Source organism: Ranitomeya variabilis, chromosome 1 (assembly GCF_051348905.1).
Source record: "Ranitomeya variabilis isolate aRanVar5 chromosome 1, aRanVar5.hap1, whole genome shotgun sequence".
In the NCBI taxonomy this organism is placed as follows: Eukaryota; Metazoa; Chordata; class Amphibia; order Anura; family Dendrobatidae; genus Ranitomeya; species Ranitomeya variabilis.
This window is the reverse complement of record NC_135232.1, coordinates 359,777,993-359,799,552: the sequence shown is the minus strand read 5'-3', so window position 1 is coordinate 359,799,552 and position 21,560 is coordinate 359,777,993. Positions and strand designations below refer to the sequence as shown.

At 41.8% G+C, this 21,560-nt stretch overlaps 2 protein-coding genes across 3 annotated transcripts in view; one reads left to right on the top strand and one right to left on the bottom strand.

Annotated features, from left to right (window-relative positions):
• LOC143818798 (histone-lysine N-methyltransferase SETMAR-like) overlaps nt 1-12,746 on the bottom strand; it is an 83,407-nt gene extending 70,661 nt beyond the window's left edge. The window contains exon 1 of one of the 2 annotated variants that reach the window (XR_013224685.1): nt 12,656-12,746. The gene's annotated coding sequence lies outside the window, so the exon portion shown is untranslated. The remainder of the gene's footprint in view (nt 1-12,655) is intronic. The other variant, XM_077299926.1, reaches the window with a different exon arrangement.
• ROR2 (receptor tyrosine kinase like orphan receptor 2) overlaps nt 1-21,560 on the top strand; it is a 241,288-nt gene that overhangs the window by 201,077 nt on the left and 18,651 nt on the right. The window contains exon 4 of the mRNA XM_077299925.1: nt 40-70. Coding sequence (XP_077156040.1) covers nt 40-70 — 31 coding nt within the window. The remainder of the gene's footprint in view (nt 1-39; nt 71-21,560) is intronic.

Sequence of the window (21,560 nt, the reverse complement as noted above, 5' to 3'; positions counted from 1 at the left end):
CGATTATAATAAATATACATTTTCTATTTGTTTATTCAGGTCCTACCCACAGCCCAAACCCTAACATTCAGTAAGTGTAATTTTTCTGCTGTTAAATTCATGAATGAATATTTTGCCATAGCATTCTAGAATTAATTAGAAATGTGAGCGATTGTTAGTTTATATTGGACTCGGAGTTCACAAACTGCAATAAACTAGACACAAGTGTACAAGGGCCTGTGTAATGGCTGAAACTAAACATATGTACCCAACACAAGGAATTTATTTTACTTACTACACAATCCCAAAAGAACTCCCACAGTACAAACTGCAGAACATTAGGCTAAAGTGAGCAGTTCCGTCATACCTATGAATTATTCATAAGACGGATCTAAAGTCAAAGCCAGGAAAGACTTTGTCATGTAATGATATTTTTACAATAGTAGTTTCCTCTCTGAAAAGAGAAAAATTGTTCCTCTTTCAGATTTTGTTGCTTGTCTGTATTCAATATACGCTCCTCACATGAGTTGCCTTTAAAGGGAACCTGACAGGAGATTCCTGCAGACCCTGCTTCAGGCAGCATGAATCAGACACTGGCTGTATTATTTGCCGATGTGTAAGAGTCGCAACGCCACAGCCCGTCTAATCCATGATGAGCTGCAGCATGCCTCCCACCTGAAATCTTACTCCAGTCCCTTTGGCGAGGCGCTCAACACTTCTCAGACCACTCTTAATCGACTCTAACATGCCGTCTCATCAAGGCCAGCGTTGTTCATTCCGATCTTCATAAATCAGGGTACATGAGTCTCAGATGACTAGCATAATCAGATCCCTGGCAGTTTCTCCCCACCTCATTCTCTTAGACTGACAGATCACTCCTTATGTGTCTTTATAGGGATGGTCTGGAAAAGCCACTGTGAACGTGCCTGGGACTAGTCATCTAGAATCTAGATGCATGGCTTTTCAAAATATTTTTTCTCTGAGACACCAAAGTATTTCAGAGAAAACATACACATCAGCAGTAAAACAGCGAGTGTTCAGGCAGCATGAATCTTTTCAATAAACAATGACTAATGTATATGTATTGACACAAGGCAAACATATATACTTATATATACACTCACCGGCCACTTTATTAGGTACACCATGCTAGTAACGGGTTGGACCCCCTTTTGCCTTCAGAACTGCCTCAAATCTTCGTGGCATAGATTCAACAAGGTGCTGGAAGCATTCCTCAGAGATTTTGGTCCATATTGACATGATGGCATCACACAGTTGCCGCAGATTTGTCGGCTGCACATCCCAAAGATGCTCCATACAAGGCAGGATGGATCCATGCTTTCATGTTGTTTACGCCAAATTCTGACCCTACCATCCGAATGTCGCAGCAGAAATCGAGACTCATCAGACCAAGCAACGTTTTTCCAATCTTCTACTGTCCAATTTCGATGAGCTTGTACAAATTGTAGCCTCAGTTTCCTGTTCTTAGCTGAAAGGAGTGGTACCCGGTGTGGTCTTCTGCTGCTGTAGCCCATCTGCCTCAAAGTTCGACGCACTGTGCGTTCAGAGATGCTCTTAGGCCTACCTTGGTTGTAACGGGTGGCGATTTGAGTCACTGTTGCCTTTCTATCAGCTCGAACCAGTCTGCCCATTCTCCGCTGACCTCTGGCATCAACAAGGCATTTCCGCCCACAGAACTGCCGCTCACTGGATTTTTTTTCTTTTTCGGACCATTCTCTGTAAACCCTAGAGATGGTTGTGCGTGAAAATCCCAGTAGATCAGCAGTTTCTGAAATACTCAGACCAGCCCTTCTGGCACCAACAACCATGCCACGTTCAAAGGCACTCAAATCACCTTTCTTCCCCATACTGATGCTCGGTTTGAACTGCAGGAGATTGTCTTGACCATGTCTACATGCCTAAATGCACTGAGTTGCCGCCATGTGATTGGCTGATTAGAAATTAAGTGTTAACAAGAAGTTGGACAGGTGTACCTAATAAAGTGGCCGGTGAGTGTACATATACTTCAAATAGATGGTAATGTTGTCTGTTACCCGTTGGCTCCCAAAAGAGTTGGTGCAAATCGATTTGCAAGACCAAGTCCATTAGCCACATCTGTGTCCGCTGATCAGGAGTCCTGGAAACCGCATCCTTCCTGATGGCATTCAGGGTTCTTTTGATTACCTTACCTGGCGCAATATCACAAGTGCATCACATTGCGACGATAACTCAATGCTGGGACAGCTAATCAAAGACTGTTCAAGTCTTTGTCAGTGGGCAAACTTACAAAATCAGCAAGGGATCAATAACAAGAAGGAACTATGTGATAAGGCACGGCGCTATACATAAAGAAAGGGCACTGTGTAATAAGGGGAGGCAATATATATATAATGAGAGGAGACTGTAAAAAAAATATTTATATATATCTGTTGCTTGCCCAGGGGACCCAAGCTGTGAGTGTCCGCCCCTGGATTACAACTATGAGTGAAAAATTTCAATCTTTCAAACATTTCCACTTACCAGTACCTATAGGACTTTAGTGGTGTGTCATGTTTAAAAATCCCATTTTCTTAAAATAGTCCTTCAGAAATAAGTTGTTGAAAGGGACTCCCAAGAGCTTGATTTCAATGTACCATATCCCTTGTTCCCACGGAAGATAGGCTGCTGCCAGAGGAGTCTGGGAGGTGGCTTATTCCTTTTCCTAGATTTAACCCCTTAATGACCAGAGCTTTTTTCGGTTTTGCGTTTTCGTTTTTCGCTCCCCTCTTTCCCGGAGCCATAACTGTTTTATTTTTCCATCAATTTGGCCATGTGAGGGCTTATTTTTTGCAAGACAAGTTGTACTGTTGAACGACACCATTGGTTTTTCCATGTCGTGTACTAGAAAACTGGGAAAAAACTCCAAGTGCAGTGAAATTACTAAAAAAGTGCAATTTTTGTTTCACTTTTTTTGCTAGGTTCACTAAATGCTAAAATTGACCTGCTGTTTTGATTCTCCAGGTCATTACAAGTTCATAGACACCAAACATGTCTAGGTTCATTTTTATCTTAAGTGGTGAAAAAAAATTCCAAACTTTGCTAAAAAAAAAAATAAATTGAGCAATTTTCCGTTACCCATAGCGTCTCCATTTTTTGTGATCTGGGGTTGGGTGTTGGCTTATTTTTTGCGTGCCAAGATAATGTTTTTAATGATACCATTTTGGTGCAAATACGTTCTTTTGATCGCCCATTATTGCATTTTAATGTAGTGTCGTGGCAACCAAAAAACCATAATTCTGGCGTTTAGACTTTTTTCTCACTACGCCGTTTAGCGTTCAGGTTAATCCTTTTTTTATTGACAGATCGGGCGATTCTGAACTCGGCGATACCAAATATGTGTAGGTTTGATTTTATTTTTATTGTTTTAGTTTGAATAGGGCGAAAGGGGGGCGATTTGAACTTTTTTTTTTTTTTTTTTTCCATATTTTTAAGCACTTTTTTTTTCCTTTTGGCATGCTTCAATAGCCTCCATGGGAGGCTAGAAGCTGCCACAACTCGATCGCCTCTGCTACATAGAAGCGCTGCTCAGATTGCCCCTATGTAGTAGAATTAGAGTATTGCTACGAGCGCCGACCACAGCGCTCATAGCAATCTGGCATCAACAACCATAGAGGTCTCAAGGAGACCTCTGGTTGTCATGCTGACGCACCGCTGACCCCCGATCACGTGACTCGGTATGCGTATTTCCAGCCCGATGGCTGGCAGCTCTTGTTAAATGACGCTGTCAGAGTTTGACATGACGCTGTCAGAGTTTGACAGCGGCATTTAACTAGTTAATAGGCCCGGGCGGATCACGATTCCACCCACGCCTATTGCGGGGCACATGCCAGCTGTTCAAAACAGCTGACATGTCCAAGCTTTGATGCAAGCTTACCATGGCAGCCCGCATCGAAGCGGGGGTTCTGCCATTGGACGTACTATTCCGTCCGATAGCGGAAAGGGGTTAAATAAACATACAAATACTGTGGAAAATAATTATTTGATACACTGACGATTTTGCAAGTTTTCCCACCTACAAAGAATGAAGAAGCCTGGAATTTTTATCGTAGGTGATCTACAACTGTGAGAGACAGAATCTAAAAAGAAAAAACTGAAAATCACATTGTTTGATTTTTAAATAATTAAATTGCATTTTATTTCTTGAAATAAGTATTTGATCACCTATTAACCAGCAAGAATTCTGAGTTTCACAGACCTGTTAGTTTTTCTTTAAGAAACCCTCCTACTCTGCACTCATTACCTGTATTAATTGCACCCATTTGAACGTGTTACCTGTATAAAATACACTTGTCCACATACTCAGTCAATCACACTTCAACTCCTCCACCATAGCCAAGATGGGCTACAGGACAATAGGCAAGTAGCTTGATGAGAAGGCAACAACTGTTGGCGCAATTATTAGAAATTTGAAGAAACATAAAATGACTGTCAATCTTACTCAGTCTGGTACTTCAAGCAAGATCGTGCCTTAAAGGGTAAGGATGATTCTGAGAAAGGTAAGGATGATTCTGAGAAAGGTAAGGAATCAGCCCAGAACTACATGGGAAGACCTATCAATGACCTGAGGAGAGCTGGGGCCACAGTCTCAAATATTACCGTTAATAACACACTACGCCTTCATGGATTAAAATCATGCAGGGCACACTAGGTCCCCCTGCTCACGCCAGCACATGTCCAGGCCTGTTTGAAGTTCGCAATGACCATCTGGATGATCCAGAAGTGGCATGGGAGAAGGTCATGTAGTCAGATAAAACCACAATAGAACTTTTTGGCATCAACTCCACTCGCCGTGTTTGGAGGAAGAAGAACAATGAATACAACCCCAAGACCACTGTCCCAAACTTGAAGCATGGTGGCAGAAACATCATCCTTTGGGGGTGCTTTTCTGCAAAGGGGACAGGTCGACTGCACCGTATTGAAGGAAGGATGAATGGGGTCACGCATCGCAAGATTTTGGCCAACAACCTCCTTCCCCCAGTAAGAGCATTAAAGATGGGTCCTGGCTGGGTCTACCAGCATGCCAATGACCCGAAACACACAGCCAGGGCAACTAAGGAGTCGCTCCGTAAGAAGCATTTCAAGTTACTGGAGTGGCCAAGCCAATCTCCAGACCTGAACCCAATAGAAAATCTTTGGAGGGAGCTGAAACTCAATGTTGCCCAGTGACAGCCCGAAACCTGAAAGATTTGTATGGGGGAGTGGGCCAAAATCCCTGCTGAAATGTGTATAAAATTGTTCAAGAACTACAGGAATCATCTGACCTCTGTAATTGCAAACAAAGATTTCGGTGCCAAATATAAAGTTCTGTTTTTCTATTGTATCAAATACTTATTTAATGCAATAAAATGCAGTTTAATTAAGTAAAAATCATACAATCTGATTCTCTGGATTTTTTTTAGATTCTGTCTCCGCCAGTTGAAGTGTACCTATGATAAAAATTCCAGACCTCTCCATTCTTTGTAGGTGGAAAAACTTGCAAAATCGGCAGTGAATCAAATACTTTTTTTCCCCACTGTCGATATTTTGGAAAATCGTGAGACATACCGTATATACTCGAGTATAAGCCGACCCGAGTATAAGCCGACCCCCCTAATTTTGCCACAAAAAACTGGGAAAACTTAATGACTCGAGTATAAGCCTAGGGTGGGAAATGCAGCAGCTACTGGTAAATTTCAAAAGTAAAAATAGATACCAATAAAAGTTAAATTAATTGAGACATCAGTAGGCTAAGTGTTTTTGAATATCCATATTGAATCAGGAGCCCCATATAATGCTCCATAAAGTTTATGATGGCCCCATAAGATGCTCTATAGACACATTTGCCCAATATAATGCTGCACAAATGTTGATTATGGCCCCATAAGATGCTCCATAAAGATATTTGCCCCATATAGTGCTGCACAAACCTTGATTATGGCCCCATAAGATGCTCCATACAGACACTTGCCCCATATAATCCTCCACAAACGTTAATTATGGTCCCATAAGATGCTCCATAAAGATATTTGCACCATATAGTGCTCCAAAAACGTTAATTATGGCCCCATAAGATGCTCCATAAAGGTATTTGCGCCATATAGTGCTGCACAAATGTTGATTATGGCCCCATAAGATGCTCCATACAGACACTTGCCCCATATAGTGCTGCACAAACCTTGATTATTTCCCCATAAGATGCTCCATACAGACACTTGCCCCATATAATGCTCCACAAACGTTAATTATGGCCCCATAAGATGCTCCATAAAGATATTTGCGCCATATAATGCTGCACAAACGTTGATTATGGCTCCATAAGATGCTCCATACAGACACTTGTCCCATTTGCTGTTGCTGCGATAAAAAAATAAATAAATCACATACTCACCTCTCCGTCGCTCAGACCCCCGGCACTTTCAATATTCACCTGACTTCATTCCGGCGCCGCTCCATCTTCAGCGTCTTCTGCACTGACGTTCAGGCAGAGGGCGCGCACTAACCACGTCATCGCGCCCTCTGACCTGAGCGTCACTGCAGAAGACGCTGAAGACGGAGCGGCGCCAGAACGAGGAGCAGGTGAATATCGCGCAGCGCTCCCCTCCCCGTTATACTCACCTGCTCCTGGCGAGGTGCAGTCCCTGCTTCCCCGGAGCCGCAGCATCTTCCTGTATTGAGTGGTCACCGTTACCGCTCATTACAGTAATGAATTACAGTAATGAATATGCGGCTCCACCCCTATTGGAGGTGGAGCCGCATATTCATTACTGTAATGAGCGGTATCATGTGACCGCTCAGTACAGGAAGAAGCTGCAGCGCCGGGGAGCCAGGGATCTGCAGGGACCGCGCCAGGAGTAGGTGAGTATAATTAGACAGCCCCCGCTCCCCCTCCCCTGCCGACCCCCGGGTATGACTCGAGTATAAGCCGAGAGGCAGACTTTCAACCCCCAAAAAATGGGCTGAAAATCTCGGCTTATACTCGAGTATATACGGTATTTTATTTTTCGGATTATATGACACACTTTCCCCAAATTTTGGGAGAAAAATGGGGCTGCATCTTATAATTTGAATGTACCTAACCGACTGCGTGGAGCGAGATCACAGGGTCTCTGCTGAAGGAGGCAAGAGTGGGGCAATGCTGTGGACCTCAGGCTGGAAGGAGGGAGTGTTCGGAAGTGCTGTGGGTGTTTGGTGGTGCAGGGGCTCTGCCGACATTTTGTGAAAGTCAAGAGCCACACACTTCCATGGTTTACATTGTGGTGCACTCGGGAAAATGGGCAGCGCATGCGCAGATGCAGGAACCCTGTTCCACTGCAGCTGCCCCCCCCCCCCCAGTGAGCAATAAGACGCACAGATTATAAGAAGCACCACGATTTTATTAAAGTTTTTTTCCTTTTTTTTCTCTGCGTCAAAATACGGTAACTGTTGTCTGACAGTTATTTAATGTTAACGGGCTGCTTTAGTGTTCTGTTTTTTTTCCTCGACTAAATAAATTAATCCTTTGTAATAACTTAGGCCTGTCCCTAGTTGTAAAATGTCCCTTTAATAAGTATAGATTGTTGGTTGTGTATGTGTGAATACAAAACCCAAGACAATTTAAGCAAAAACGACTTAATTTTCGACAATTATGGTAAATATTATCTGTGGATTTGGCCAGAAATTGTGTAGGCTTGATTTACCGACTACCTCTGACCTCATTTGTGGTATTGGGCTGCTTTACCTATTTGATATAGTCAATCACAAATGTTTTTGAAGCTTCAAACCTCTGAGAGAGGCAACAATTAAAATGATTTATGAACTGAAGTGGTGTTAACCGAGGCAACAATAAGAGTGAAGTGGATTTTTGCCAAAGGGAAGTAATCTAGTAGTTTGAGTGAAACTATAAGCATACGGATTAATTGCTAAGAAGCAAATTGTTGGGAATGCCACTAATGTCTAATGCTCTCAAGAATGTCAATTGCCTTAATAGTGCTGTATTCAACTGAAAAGGGATGTGTGCTAAATAATCTGAGAATTTTGGGAACTGTTTTGGATTTGTTGGCTACTATTACTATACACAGAACTGTGTACTAAGCTCTTTCCTGTATTACTGTGTGAAGGTTGTGAATATTTAGGACAGAACACAACTAGCACACACTGTCTGATAACGTTGTGCTGTAGATATTCCGAGCTGCACTCAGCTTTGTATGTCTTCTTTGTGTGGTCTGGAAGGATACGGAGGTGGCCTCAAAATTCTGTACAGCTAATACCTGTCTGTTACTATCAAGTTTCTGGATAAAAATGTGGATTGAACTTTTCTTCCAGATTAGCGTTAATCAGACTTTTGTGAATTCTCTTTAACTTTTCTGAAACGTATTAGTTAGTGATATTTATTCGCATTCTGTCTTTTGGCCAGGAGGTAATAAAATGTCTCCAATTAGACTTTGTTGGTGTATCTACAGAATTCTTTTCAGAGGTGTAAATCCATCTTCTGCTAAAGGGTCTTATACATTAACATTGCATCTACACACTTGTAACCTGACTCGCTCTGCAAAGTACCTTACACATTATTATATGCTGTAAAAGGTAGCTGTATTTCACTAGACTGTCATGGGAAATGTCATGGTCTGTAGCCACTGCTAATATTCTGCAGTTTAATACTAACCTCGTAACATGAATGAGCCATGGCGGTCAGTGGCTGTTTCGCTCTAGGGCTATACAATGGGTCATGCCCATTTTGGTGGTGTCTTTGGTGTGAATTTTCCAATATAATAGACTATCTGGCCATTTTAGTTAGCAATAGAAAACTTTTTGTTGTTTCACACCTTTGGGATGTTTTATCAGACAAAAACAATACAGCCTGTAAAAGCAGCAAAAATGTGCTTGTGCAAAGGTGCTTTCGCATTGCGCTTTTTTCCACGTTTGTGGGTCCAGTCGGGGCTTGCCACCGATGAGGTGGTTAAAATAGAACTCTTTGGGCACAATGATCAAAGGTACAGTGGCTTGTAAAAGTTTGGGCACCCCTGTTCAAAATTACTGTTATTGTGAGCAGGTAAGCAAGTCTGAAACCTTGGTCAAAGTTATCTGAGCACACAAATCTCCAAGGGTGCCCAAACTTTTGCATGTGAAATGTAAAAAGTGACTATATATATATATATATATATATATATATATATATATATATATATATACTAGATGGTGTATTGTCGGGTATTCTAGAATATGCATGTCCACGTAGTATATTGCACAGCCCACGTAGTATATTGCCCAGCCACGTAGTATATTGCCCAACCACGTAGTATATTGCCCAGCCACGTAGTATATTGCCCAGTCACGTAGTATATTGCCCAGTCATGTAGTATATTGCCCAGTGACGTAGTATATTGCCCAGCCACGTAGTATATTGCCCAGCCACGTAGTATATTGCACAGCCCACGTAGTATATTGCCCAGTCACGTAGTATATTGCCCAGCCACGTAGTATATTGCCCAGCCACGTAGTATATTGCACAGCCCACGTAGTATATTGCCCAGTCACGTAGTATATTGCCCAGTCACGTAGTATATTGCCCAGCCACGTAGTGTATTGCCCAGCCACATAGTATATTGCCCAGTGTTGCAGTATATTGCACAGCCCACATAGTATATTGCCCAGCGACGTAGTATATTGCCCAGTGACGTAGTATATTGCCCAGCCACGTAGTATATTGCCCAGCGACGTAGTATATTGCCCAGCCACGTAGTATATTGCCCAGACACGTAGTATATTGCCCAGTCACGTAGTATATTGCCCAGTCACGTAGTATATTGCCCAGTCACGTAGTATATTGCCCAGTCACGTAGTATATTGCCCAGTCACGTAGTATATTGCCCAGCAACGTAGTATATTGCCCAGCAACGTAGTATATTGCCCAGCCACGTAGTATGTAGTATATTGGTCAGCCACATAGTATATTGCCCAGCCACGTAGTATATTGCCAAGTAACGTAGTATGTAGTATATTGGTCAGCCATATAGTATATTGCCCAGCCACGTAGTATATTGCCCAATCATGTAGTATATTGCCCAGTGATGTAGTATATTGCCCAGCGGCGTAGTATATTGCCCAGCCACGTAGTATATTGCCCAGCCACATAGTATGTAGTATATTGGTCAGCCACGTAGTATATTGCCCAGTAACGTAGTATATTGCCCAGTGACGTAAAATAAAAAATAAACATATACTCACCTTCCGAAGTGCCGTTGAAGTCCTGGCGCCTGTGTACGGTGCACGTGGCAGCTTCCGGTCCCTGGGTTGGTATGAGCGCAGGACCTGTGATGATGTCGCGGTCACATGACCGTGACATCATGGCAGGTCCTTCTCGCGCAGGCGCGCAGGACCTGTGATGACGTCGCAGTCACATGACCGTGACGTCATGGCGAGTCCTTCTCGCATAGCATCCTTGGCACCGGAACCTGCCGCTTGCACTGCCGAGGACACCGCGCCACGTCGGAGGGTGAGAATAACCTTTTTTTTAATGATTATTATTTGTAACAGATCTTTTTACTATTGATGCTGCATATGCAGCATCAATAGTCAAAAGTTGGTCACACAGGGTTAATAGCTGTGTTAATGGAGTGCGTTACACCGCGGTCCATTAACGCTGGCATTAACCCTGTGTGAGCGCTGACTGGAGGGGAGTATGGAGCGGGCACTGACTGCGGGGAGGAAGGAGCGGCCATGTTGCCGTTGGACTGTGCCCGTCACTGATTGGTCGTGGCAATGGTCGTGGGCGTTTTGCCACGACCAATCAGCGACTTGGATTTCCATGACAGACAGAGGCCGCGACCAATGAATATCCATGACAGACAGACGGAAGTGACCCTTAGACAATTATATAGTAGCTATATACAGCTCTGGCAAAAATTAAGAGACCACCACATCAAAACCCTGTCATGGGCAGCCCAATCTCAGACCTGAACCCCATTGAAAACCTTTGGCATGTAATCAAGATGATGATGGTAAGTCACAAGCCATCAAACAAAGAAGAACTGCTTACATTTTTGCACCAGAAGCAGTCTGAAAGACTGATGGAAAGCATGCCAAGACGCATGAAAGCTGTGATTAAAATTCATGGTTATTCCACAAAATATTGATTTCTAAGCAAGTAATTGGACTGATGTTTCCAGGTCATTTTTACCATACAGTGAGTATCCTAAAAATAAAACTCAACCCCCTCCCCCCCCCCAAATAGTGAAATTGCATTTTGTTCACCATTTCCTACCAACCTGTAATTTTTTAAACTGTTTTTCAGTACATTGTATGGTTAAATGAATGAAATAATTCAAAACTACAATTTGTCCCAGAAAAAAATCAAGCTCTCATATGTCTGTCAATGGAAACAATAAAAAAGTTATTGCTCTTGAAAGGTGAAGGTGAAAATTAAATAAAAGTGCAAAATTTGGGTTATTAAAGGGTTAATGTCAATGTGACTTGTACTTCACCCCAAAAATGATGAGCTCATCTGCAAGATTGCCCATGGCAGTAATAATGTGTACATTACCCAAGTTTGCGGAGGCTGCATGCTTATGAAATTCTACCACCTGTGGGCTGTTAATTCTGAAGACATTGCCGCATGGCTCTGAGAAGCGGGGATGTTGATAAACGTCTACCAATTTTAGATACAAACTGTATTAAGTAATTACTAGTAAATGACCCTGTTGGGACGCTTTCCTTTCCACTAATCTTGACCTCATCTGTGCCTATTTGGATACTGAAGAATTTAATGGTCTGCATTTTTTTCTTTGTTGAGACTTTTAGTAATGTCTGTTAGTTTTAGGAAGGGTTTTAGTAGTCTTTCATGCGTGCTTTGGCAGCTTCGGAGGAAAACCATTTACAACAAATTACTTTTTTTTCCCCACAGGATTTTAAGCCTCGGAAATCTTAATTACATTTAGGAGGAAAATATTTGCCCTTTTACCAAGTTTTTCACCCCATTTGTTTTTTGGTCATCAAGCTGTTTGGTGTTCTCTAGTGCATGATTTCTGTACAGTTTCTAATAGTGCAGGGTCTGTATTCCACATTAAATATAGATACATCGTAATTCACTGAAGTTTGATTTAAAGGAAAGCTATCATCAGAAAGTCACATACTGTTTAAATCAGAGTTATTTGGTACTCGTATTTAAAATATATTGAATATTTTTTATAGTATGTTTGTTAGTTAAAAAAACAAAACTCTTACTCTTTCCACTAGGGCTTTTATAGATCTATACTTCCTGTTCTTTCAGGAATAGTTTTCAGTTGGCTCATTATCATCAGAGGCAGGATTCTGCATACAAAGCTGGGGGTTCACATTGCATTTGGTTGCGTGTTCAGGACCAAAAAAACCTGATTCCGATGTTTCCCTCACAGAGCCATTGACCTCAGTGAGGCAACTACTCAATTGTGTCCAACTAAAATGATGGAGTGAAAAGATTCAGATTTTGGACTTTGCCTTATTGAAGTCAATGGCTCTGTCGAGGGCATGTCTGAATATATTTTTCAGGCATTCAGACACAATCCTCTGATGGACTCATGACCTGACCGCCAAATGCGATGTGATCCCAGCCTAAGAAATGTTTACTGATTGGGTGAGATTTATCTGTGCCGGCAGTACATCCATCCCACAGGTAGAGGAGAACAACCAGCAGAATGACACTAACCTGTTGGCAGAATCCGTTCTTCATTTTCCTTCAATTTGGAGAAGACTGTTTTCAGTAAGAATGACGTATGCAATCCAGTTATTGTGTCTGCTTAAACACAGAAAATGAAATATATTGAAAACATAGCTATTTAATTCAGGAACTATTATTCAATTTGAGTTATAATTTAGCCACACATGAGTTATTTTTAACATGACGGGGATGTGTTAAATTATTCCAAATCCTTTGTCCTCTCTTTTGCAGTTCAGATGTAAATAAGAAAAATCATGGCTGAACTGCATATTCCCTACCTGACTCTTGATTTTACATGTTCACCTGCACAGATGATGGAGTTATACTTATTAGATTGATATCAGCCATCATGGGGTGATTTAACCATGAATCGCATGGACTGACTTTCTGCTGAGTATGGCCAGCTATAAGTTTAGTAACAGCCATAAATGTGCATGCTGTATAGTGCAGCCCTAATATATAAGGATGCCTATATATTTAGTTAAAATGGCAGCTGTAAACTATACTCGCTGGTTATCCCACATATTCATTGCCTGTCTTAAAAACAAATCCCCTACAGTGCAGATGGATAAAAGAGTAGCCGAGAAATAAACATATAGGAAACTGCATAGTTATTTTACAAGGAAACTAAGAAACAGTATGGGGAGGTTGTATCGGACAGTGTTAGGTCCACGAGATTCTACCAGCCATGCATGCTAAGTATCTTCTACATTAATTAATACCAGTTGTCATCTAATAATCCAAACTTATATGAACTATTAAAATACCAAATTTATTTTTTGACCTTTTTTTTAATACCTGCAACTGTTTCCAATTACCAGCTCAGCAGAACATCGTGCAAGACGACCTTAAAGTTCTGACCTTTCGCATACCATAGCAAAATGGTTTTTGCATTATCGATTTTACCCCGAAGACAATAACTGCAACATGGCCATAAGGAAACAAAATGAATACAAGCAATATCTTATGACAACTTGTTATTACAATCTGTTTTCTTTCCAAATCCCCAAATTGTTTAAAAGTAAAAAATAATTCTATAAAATATTTTCTGAAGTAGAGTACTGTTAGGAATTTTCCAACTCTTGAATACAATGAGCCTTTGTCCGTATTCTTTTTTTGCCATTGAAACTAATAGATTATACTTCCCTTTCAATTCATATACTTTTATAAAAATATTTAGAATTGAGAGTCCTCAGTGGTTTGATACCTTTTACTGAGGACTCTCAATTCTAAATATTTTTCTATCTACTGGCTAACACGGTACCAAGATATATATCTTTCCTGTATACTTATATAGACATTTATGCATTTGAAGATGAAATATGCTTATGAAGCTACTATACTCTCTTGATTGTCGTGCCTATCTGTTTTTTTTATTTTCAGGTGGCATTGATCTCCAATAAATGCTCCTATTTAGCCATCTATGAACATTTGGGTCCCAGACCTGTGGCTCAGGCGCCACAAGAGGCTCCCGGGGCCGTGATATGTAGCTCACCACTGTCTGCAAGCTAGGTGCATTAGCACCAGGTTTAGCAAACAATTATGAAGAGCAGGTCTCCAGATGGTGATGACTTTTGTGACTAGCCCCACACAGAAGTGCAGATCTGGATGTGCATATGCTGGTCTTGGAGGTTTAGTGAAATATTAAGTATGGCAGGCTGGAAATAGGATGATACTGCTAGTCAGAAGAGGTGCTTAAAGCAGGATACAACAGCGTGGTGGGAGTGCTTGATGCGAGAATACCAAATAGTGGTTAGGTAACTCCTCGGATGTAAATATTCTACCTGTGTGTGATTTATGTGGGAAAGCGTTGGCTATCATTATATTGGTAATGGGGGCTCTAGATGTAACTACTGTAAGGGGTGCGTAAGCTGTATGTCACTACTCAGGGAACTCTATGTGGCTTGCGATCCTCTCTTAGACCTTAATCTGTCTCTCAAGGTAAGAAAGGTTGGGTGAGTGGGGAGTGGGCTTTCTTTCAAGGGTTCTTCCTTTCAAAGCCATCTATATGGGCATGTAGAGGTCATAGGAAGCTGAAGAAAACGATACCTTAATATCTGTGATCCGATGTTTTATTCCAGAGAAACATTTTTCTTATATGTAAATGACCTCTTCCAGGCTATGGGGAGGGCACTGCCTGGAAGACAGTTCTAGTGACAGGGTTCTTTTAACACAATGCAGATTAGCCCTTGTGTGCCACGTATACAGACAGTATTTTTTTTACTTCCGTTGGAGCATTTGGTGAGTTTTTGATGTTGCAGATTGCTTTACCACATGTCTGCACTCATTAGTAAACCCCTTTCTGACATCAAGTGTAATAGTATGCCGATGCCGGACTCCCTCTCTTTGATGTGGACTCCGTCGCTGAGCCCACATCTTTTCAGCACATGTCAGCCGCGGGTGGAATTGCGACCCACTCGCGGATGTTAACTAGTTAAATGCCGCTGTCAAACTTTGACAGCAGCATTTAACACGGGCTTCCAGCAAGCGCACCAGAAATCCCACCCATCTGCACTCGTGTCACATGACCACGGGTTGCCGATAGGTTGGTGTGACAACCAGAGGTCTACCAGCAGACCTCTATGGTTGTCACTGCCTGATTGCTATGAAAACTGCCCGGTGTTCGGCGCTTATAGCAAGTGAGCAATTCTGCTACATACAGGTGATCTGATCATCACCTGTATGTAGTAGAGCTGATCGGGTTATGGCAGTTTCTAGTCTCCAATGGAAACTATTGAAGCATGCCAAAAGTAAAATAATAAAAAATATAAAAATTCAAATCACCCCCCCTTTCGCCCCATACAATAATAAAACAATACAAAAAAAATCAAACATACACATATTTGGTATTGCCGCGTTCAGAATCACCCAATCTAGCAATATAAAAAAAGAATTAACCCGATCGCTAAGCGGGGTAACGATAAAAAAAGTCAAAACGCCCAAATTACGTTTTTTTCAGTCGCCACAACATTGCATTAACCCCTGTCTGCTCAGGCGGTGAGCCCGCATCAAAGCCGGGACGTGTCAGCTTTTTTGAACTGATGACATGTGCCCGCAATATGCGCAGGCAGAATCGCGATCTGCCCATTCCTATTAACTAGTTAAATGCCGCTGTCAAACTCTTAACAGCTGCATTTAACAAGCGCTTCTGGCCATCCGACCTGAAATGCGCTCACCACTGACCCCCGTCACGTGATCAGGGGTCAGCGGTGCATTGGCATGACAACCAGAATACTCCTGAAGACTTCTATGGTTGATGCCAGATTGCTGGGAGTGCCACCCTGTGGTCGGCGCTCGAAGCAATGCTATAATTAAGCTACATAGAGGCGATCTGAGCATCGCTCCTATGTAGCAGAGACTCCCATGGAGGCTATTGAAGCATGGGAAAGTAAAAAAAAAATGTTTTAAAAAATATGAAAAAAATATCTAAAAGTTTTTTCCTGTTTTCTGGTACACGATATGTTAAAACCAATGGTTTAGTTGAAAAGTACAACTCGGCCCGCAAAAAACAAGCCCTCACACGGCCATTTTGACCAAAAAATAAAAAAGTTATGGTTCTGGGAAGAAGGGGAGCAAAAAATTAAAATGCTAAACAAAAAATAGCTCTGGTCGTTAAGGCTGGGTTCACATTGCGTTAGAAGCGTCCGTTAGACGGACTACGTTACACTGCGGCATAATGCAGTGTAACGCAGTCCGTTAACGCCTCCATTATGTCCTATGTCGGACGCATCGCTAGCGCTCTCCCACAATGGGCGTGCGCTAGGGATGTGCCGTCATTGAGTGACGGACCCTGGGACGCGGGCTGCAGCGTTTCCAGGTCCGCCACTGCTAGCGCAGATAGAGCTAGCAGATGCTCCATCTGCGCTAGCGCGATGGCATATCGGCACTTGCGTTAACAGCAGCCCGTTAACGCATATGTTGAAAGGGCTGCTGTTAACGCAATGTGAACCCGGCCTTAAGGTACCTTCACACGAAGCAACGCTGCAGCGATAGCGACAACGATGCCGATCGCTGCAGCGTCGCTGTTTGATCGCTGGAGAGCTGTCACACAGACCGCTCTCCAGCGACCAACGATGCCGAGGTCCCCGGGTAACCAGGGTAAACATCGGGTTGCTAAGCGCAGGGCCGCACTTAGTAACCCGATGTTTACCCTGGTTACCAGCGTAAAAGTAAAAAAAACAAACAGTACATGCTCACCTGCGCGTCCCCCGGCGTCTGCTTCCTGACACTGACTGAGCTCCGGCCCTAACAGCACAGCGGTGACGTCACCGCTGTGCTTTCACTTTCACTTTAGGGCCGGCGCTCAGTAAGTGTCAGGAAGCAAATGCTGGGGGACGCGCAGGTGAGTATGTACTGTTTGTTTTTTTTACTTTTACGCTGGTAACCAGGGTAAACATCGGGTTACTAAGCGCGGCCCTGCGCTTGGTAACCCGATGTTTACCCTGGTTACCAGTGTAAAACATCGCTGGCATCGTTGCTTTTGCTTTCAAACACAACGATACACAGCGATCGGACGACCAAATAAAGTTCTGGACTTTATTCAGCGACCAGCGACATCACAGCAGGATCCTGATCGCTGCTGCGTGTCAAACGAAACGATATCGCTAGCCAGGACGCTGCAACGTCACGGATCGCTAGCGATATCGTTACAAAGTCATTTCGTGTGAAGGTACCTTTAGGGGTTAAATTATTTAAATTAAGTTACTTTTGTTTTTCTCATTGTATTTGTGAGTGCGTTTTTTTTTACATTTTGACTCTTGTTGGGATGTCATACTTTAAATAAAACTGCTGTGTTGTTGATGCTTCCTGGTATTTGGCAAAACTTTATTGATACAGTCAAGTGCGATTACATGTATTTCTGCAGCGGAATCGCACTAAAAATGCATGTGTGTTTTTACTTGAGGATTTTCCACATCTAATGCAATTTTATGTAAAAAATCCACCCATAAAACTCAGCGTACCCACAAGAGGAATTGACGCTGCAAAGCAGGTCGGTTTTTGCAGCATAAAAAGCACAGTGGGCATGAGATTGTATAAATCCCAGTGAAACAAAACACGTGAGCACTGCTATTTTGGTGCACAGGTAGGTTCCCAAACCAGATGCATATAAATATAAAGAACCTGGCACTCAACTTGGATTAAAGTTTTTTTTTATTCTGTAGTACGGTCAAACGTTTCACCTGGTATGGCCTTCGTCAGTAACGTACAGCAGATAAACTGAGCGCCCGGGCAGCACTTATTGACAGCGGTGGACACCGCGCATAGACCCGCATTCTACCAGCACGCAGACGTGCTTTCTTCTTGCCAGTAAAGGCACTACCCAGCGGATTCCTTTTTTGTTCCTTTTAACAACCTAGATTATCATAGGACCATCACATTCACTGAGTGGACGCTCAGTTTATCTGCTGTACATTACTGACGAAGGCCATACCAGGCCGAAACGTTTGACCGTACTACAGAATAAAAAAACCCTTTAATCCAAGTTGAGTGCCAGGTTCTTTATATTTGTATAAATCCCAAACACTGTAAGACACTGTGTTCTGGATACAGCGTCATAAACTCATCTTGGGAACTTATCCGTGCCGAAATGTTTAAATGTCGACTTTACTAGGATCCCAGTTATTGACATCAGAGATTATCTATTGCTAATGGCCCTTTATTATTGAAATTCTTAACATTTTCTTTGATCAGAATCAGAGAATTACAAGCATCTATCTACAAAAAGTGCTAGGGTTATGATTGATCTCCCACCCCTACTTTCTGCTTTTCCAGGGTATGGGATCGAGTAGGGTAATGGTCTTCTAGATAGTGTATTACAGAACCCCATAAAGGAGATATTGTTACTGGGTAGATCATCCCACATACAATGAAGGCGTTTGTGACTTATAGTGATAATAATAATCATGATGACATAATCAGGACATTTAGATATATAGAACTCAATTTTATAGAAAGATCTGGAACTGACACATATCTCCTAATATTACAAGCAACATCTATAAATCCCATGTATAAAATAAAGGGAGCATCATTACTGTACTCACTTGTATCTTAGTCCTTTTGATATATAAATATATGACCATGAGCTCATTTTTATGCACATGATGAGAAGAATTTATTGCTACCTTAGTTTTCTATAAATCTTGGTGATAACATGTTCTGCACCAAGAAAAATGTCTGGTCTGCATTTGCTAAGCTTAGTGAATGCAAAGTTAATATGTCATGAAATCCAGTGTTATGCAATGATCAATGACTGTGTGCATATCAGTAGTTACATAAAGAGCTATGGAATATCACACGGCGTCAGGACGAGATCTGTTTCTTTTTTAAATTCAGTTTAAATCGCTCTAACTGGAAAACCACTTTGCTAGCAGTAAGATGAGAACAGCCTACTGTGCGCTAGTGTGGGCTTTAGCTGACTGTGATGATTTTCATTTCATCATGTGTGCTTATGAACTATTGGGGAGAGTAATGAAGTGATCTGCAGTTTTGTGGAGGAAAATCACACATCTTGGTGCATGTGTATTTGCACGATAATTTCCACAATTTCATAAAAAGGTGGCCTAACAGAGGGAGATGGTGCGGCCTTCCACAGACTCCTGAATTTACTATGATTTGCACCAGAAATTGTTGTGAATTATAGTGCAGATCTATGCTAGTCCATACCTGCCAAAAATGCGTTTGGCTGGCAAACGTACAGGCGAAAATGGGACAAATTTATTAAGGACGCTCATTTTACTCTATTGCTCTTTTCATTAAAGGGGTATTCCCATCTCCAAGACTCTCACAATATAGATACTATCCCAATGGATACCTAAGATCCTGCAACGCCTGCACATAGGGAAAGAGACATAGTGAATCCGAAAAACTATACTACATTTCTAATTGGAGTTACGGTAATTGCTAGTATTATTATTATTACACCTACTACATATTGGCATAGGATCTTGGAGATGGGAAAACCCCCTATAAGTCTAGTGTTAAATACATCTGTAATTGCTGGGCTTTTTTTCCATACTTCACCGTTGTTACCTGGTGCTGAAAAATAAGAGAAAAATTGAACACATACAGTATCTGCATTGTGATAGTAGTGGGAGTATTAAAAGGAGTGTTCCTTTTTAAATGTTTTAGTACCATTGAGTTTTACAAGACTAACAATTAAAGATTTTACTTAACCTTCCCAGGTCTACCACTGCCTTCCTGATGCTGCTCCGGTCTTTGTTGATCGACATGTCTACAGCACTCATAACCACTGCAGCCAATCACAGGGCTCAGCAGCTCTGAAAATGTAGATAACCACTGAGCCCACTGATTGGTTGCAGGTTGCAGTGATTGTGAGCGCTGTAGATGTGACGTCTCCACGGCAGGCAATCATCAAATTAGAGCAAAGTCACAGAGGGCAGAGCTAGACCCTTGGAGGGTGAATAACAGCTCTCAAAATAACTCTGAAATATTATGATAATACATTGACATAGATTCCTTTAACTTCCCTCTTCTTTTAGTGGATGACTTTCACTTCTAAAAATTAGTTATTCCTATACTCCTCAACATTGAAATTGCAACCCCAGGAAGGGAAAGTCATGAGTTATTCTCATTTGCAAATAGAAACACGAGAAGTAATGTAATGAAACTGAAAGTGAGAAGATACAGATTTGATATTAGAAAAAACATGTTGACAGTGAGGGTGATCAATTAGTGGAACAGGCTGCCATGAGAGGCGATCAATTCTCCTTCAATGGAAGTCTTCAAACAGAGGCTGGACAGTCATCTGCATGAAATGGTTTAGTGAATCCTGTATTGGGTAGGGGTTGGACACGATGACCCTTCCAACTCTAACATTCTATGAATTATGGAACTCACAGGATCAATGGACATGATGATATGGTACATTATGGATAGACATTATGGTTAATGATATGCACATGATAAAATAATGGAAACATAATTTTCAAAACATTTCAATGTATTCAGTATCTAGTATAAGGTCCAGGCACATAAATACAATTGCATGTCCATTAATGGTTGTCTGAGGAATGTTCTGCCATGCTGAATTTTCTTCGTGCATGTAAAATATCAAGATCCCCTGCTGGCAGCTCCCTTTGCAATTGCTGACTAATGATTATTCAGATGTGCTTGATGGGAGACAAGTCTGAAGATGCTGCAGAACATGGTAGCTCATTTTGGCACACACGCTGCTTATAGTAGCATGAGTAACATGCGGCCTGGTGTTGTTGCGTTAAAAGCAGCTCCTGTGACACTGTGGAGAAATTACTGTACAACTGGTTCCACAACCAAATGTAAGACCGAGCTGTTAGTGTACCAGGAACGAACACTAGAGGGGTCCATCTACCATATTTTATACCACCTTATACCATAATCCTGAGAGTAAGAGTGGTATGATGTTCCCTCATGCACACCTCTTCATGGTATTGTCCACTTGGTCTCTGGACTAATCTCTGGCAATCATTGAGTTCAAAACAAAAGCAAGGCTCATTGCTGAAAACGATAGACCTCCATTCCAGCCTTCATTGTCATCTTTCTCTAGACCATGATAGCCTTTAAGAGTGGCAATGTGAGGTCATTGAAGAGGTCTTCACATGGATTTTAGATTGATGTGGAACTGTTGTTGCTATCAGCAGTGGATCTTGATGATTTTCATGCCCAGTTCCATTCTGGTTGGTAGAACATTCCTCAGACACACATTAATAATCTGCTGAATATATAGAAACGTTTTGTACATTTTTTTCTCCATTTTTCATCATATGCATATCATTAATATGTCTATCCTGTGATTTCCATAACTCCACAACTTTTTTCTTCTTAGTGTTGCAATTTCCATGGTGAAGCATGTATAATGGGAGCACTTTAGGGAATTGTTTTTATTGAAAGGTTT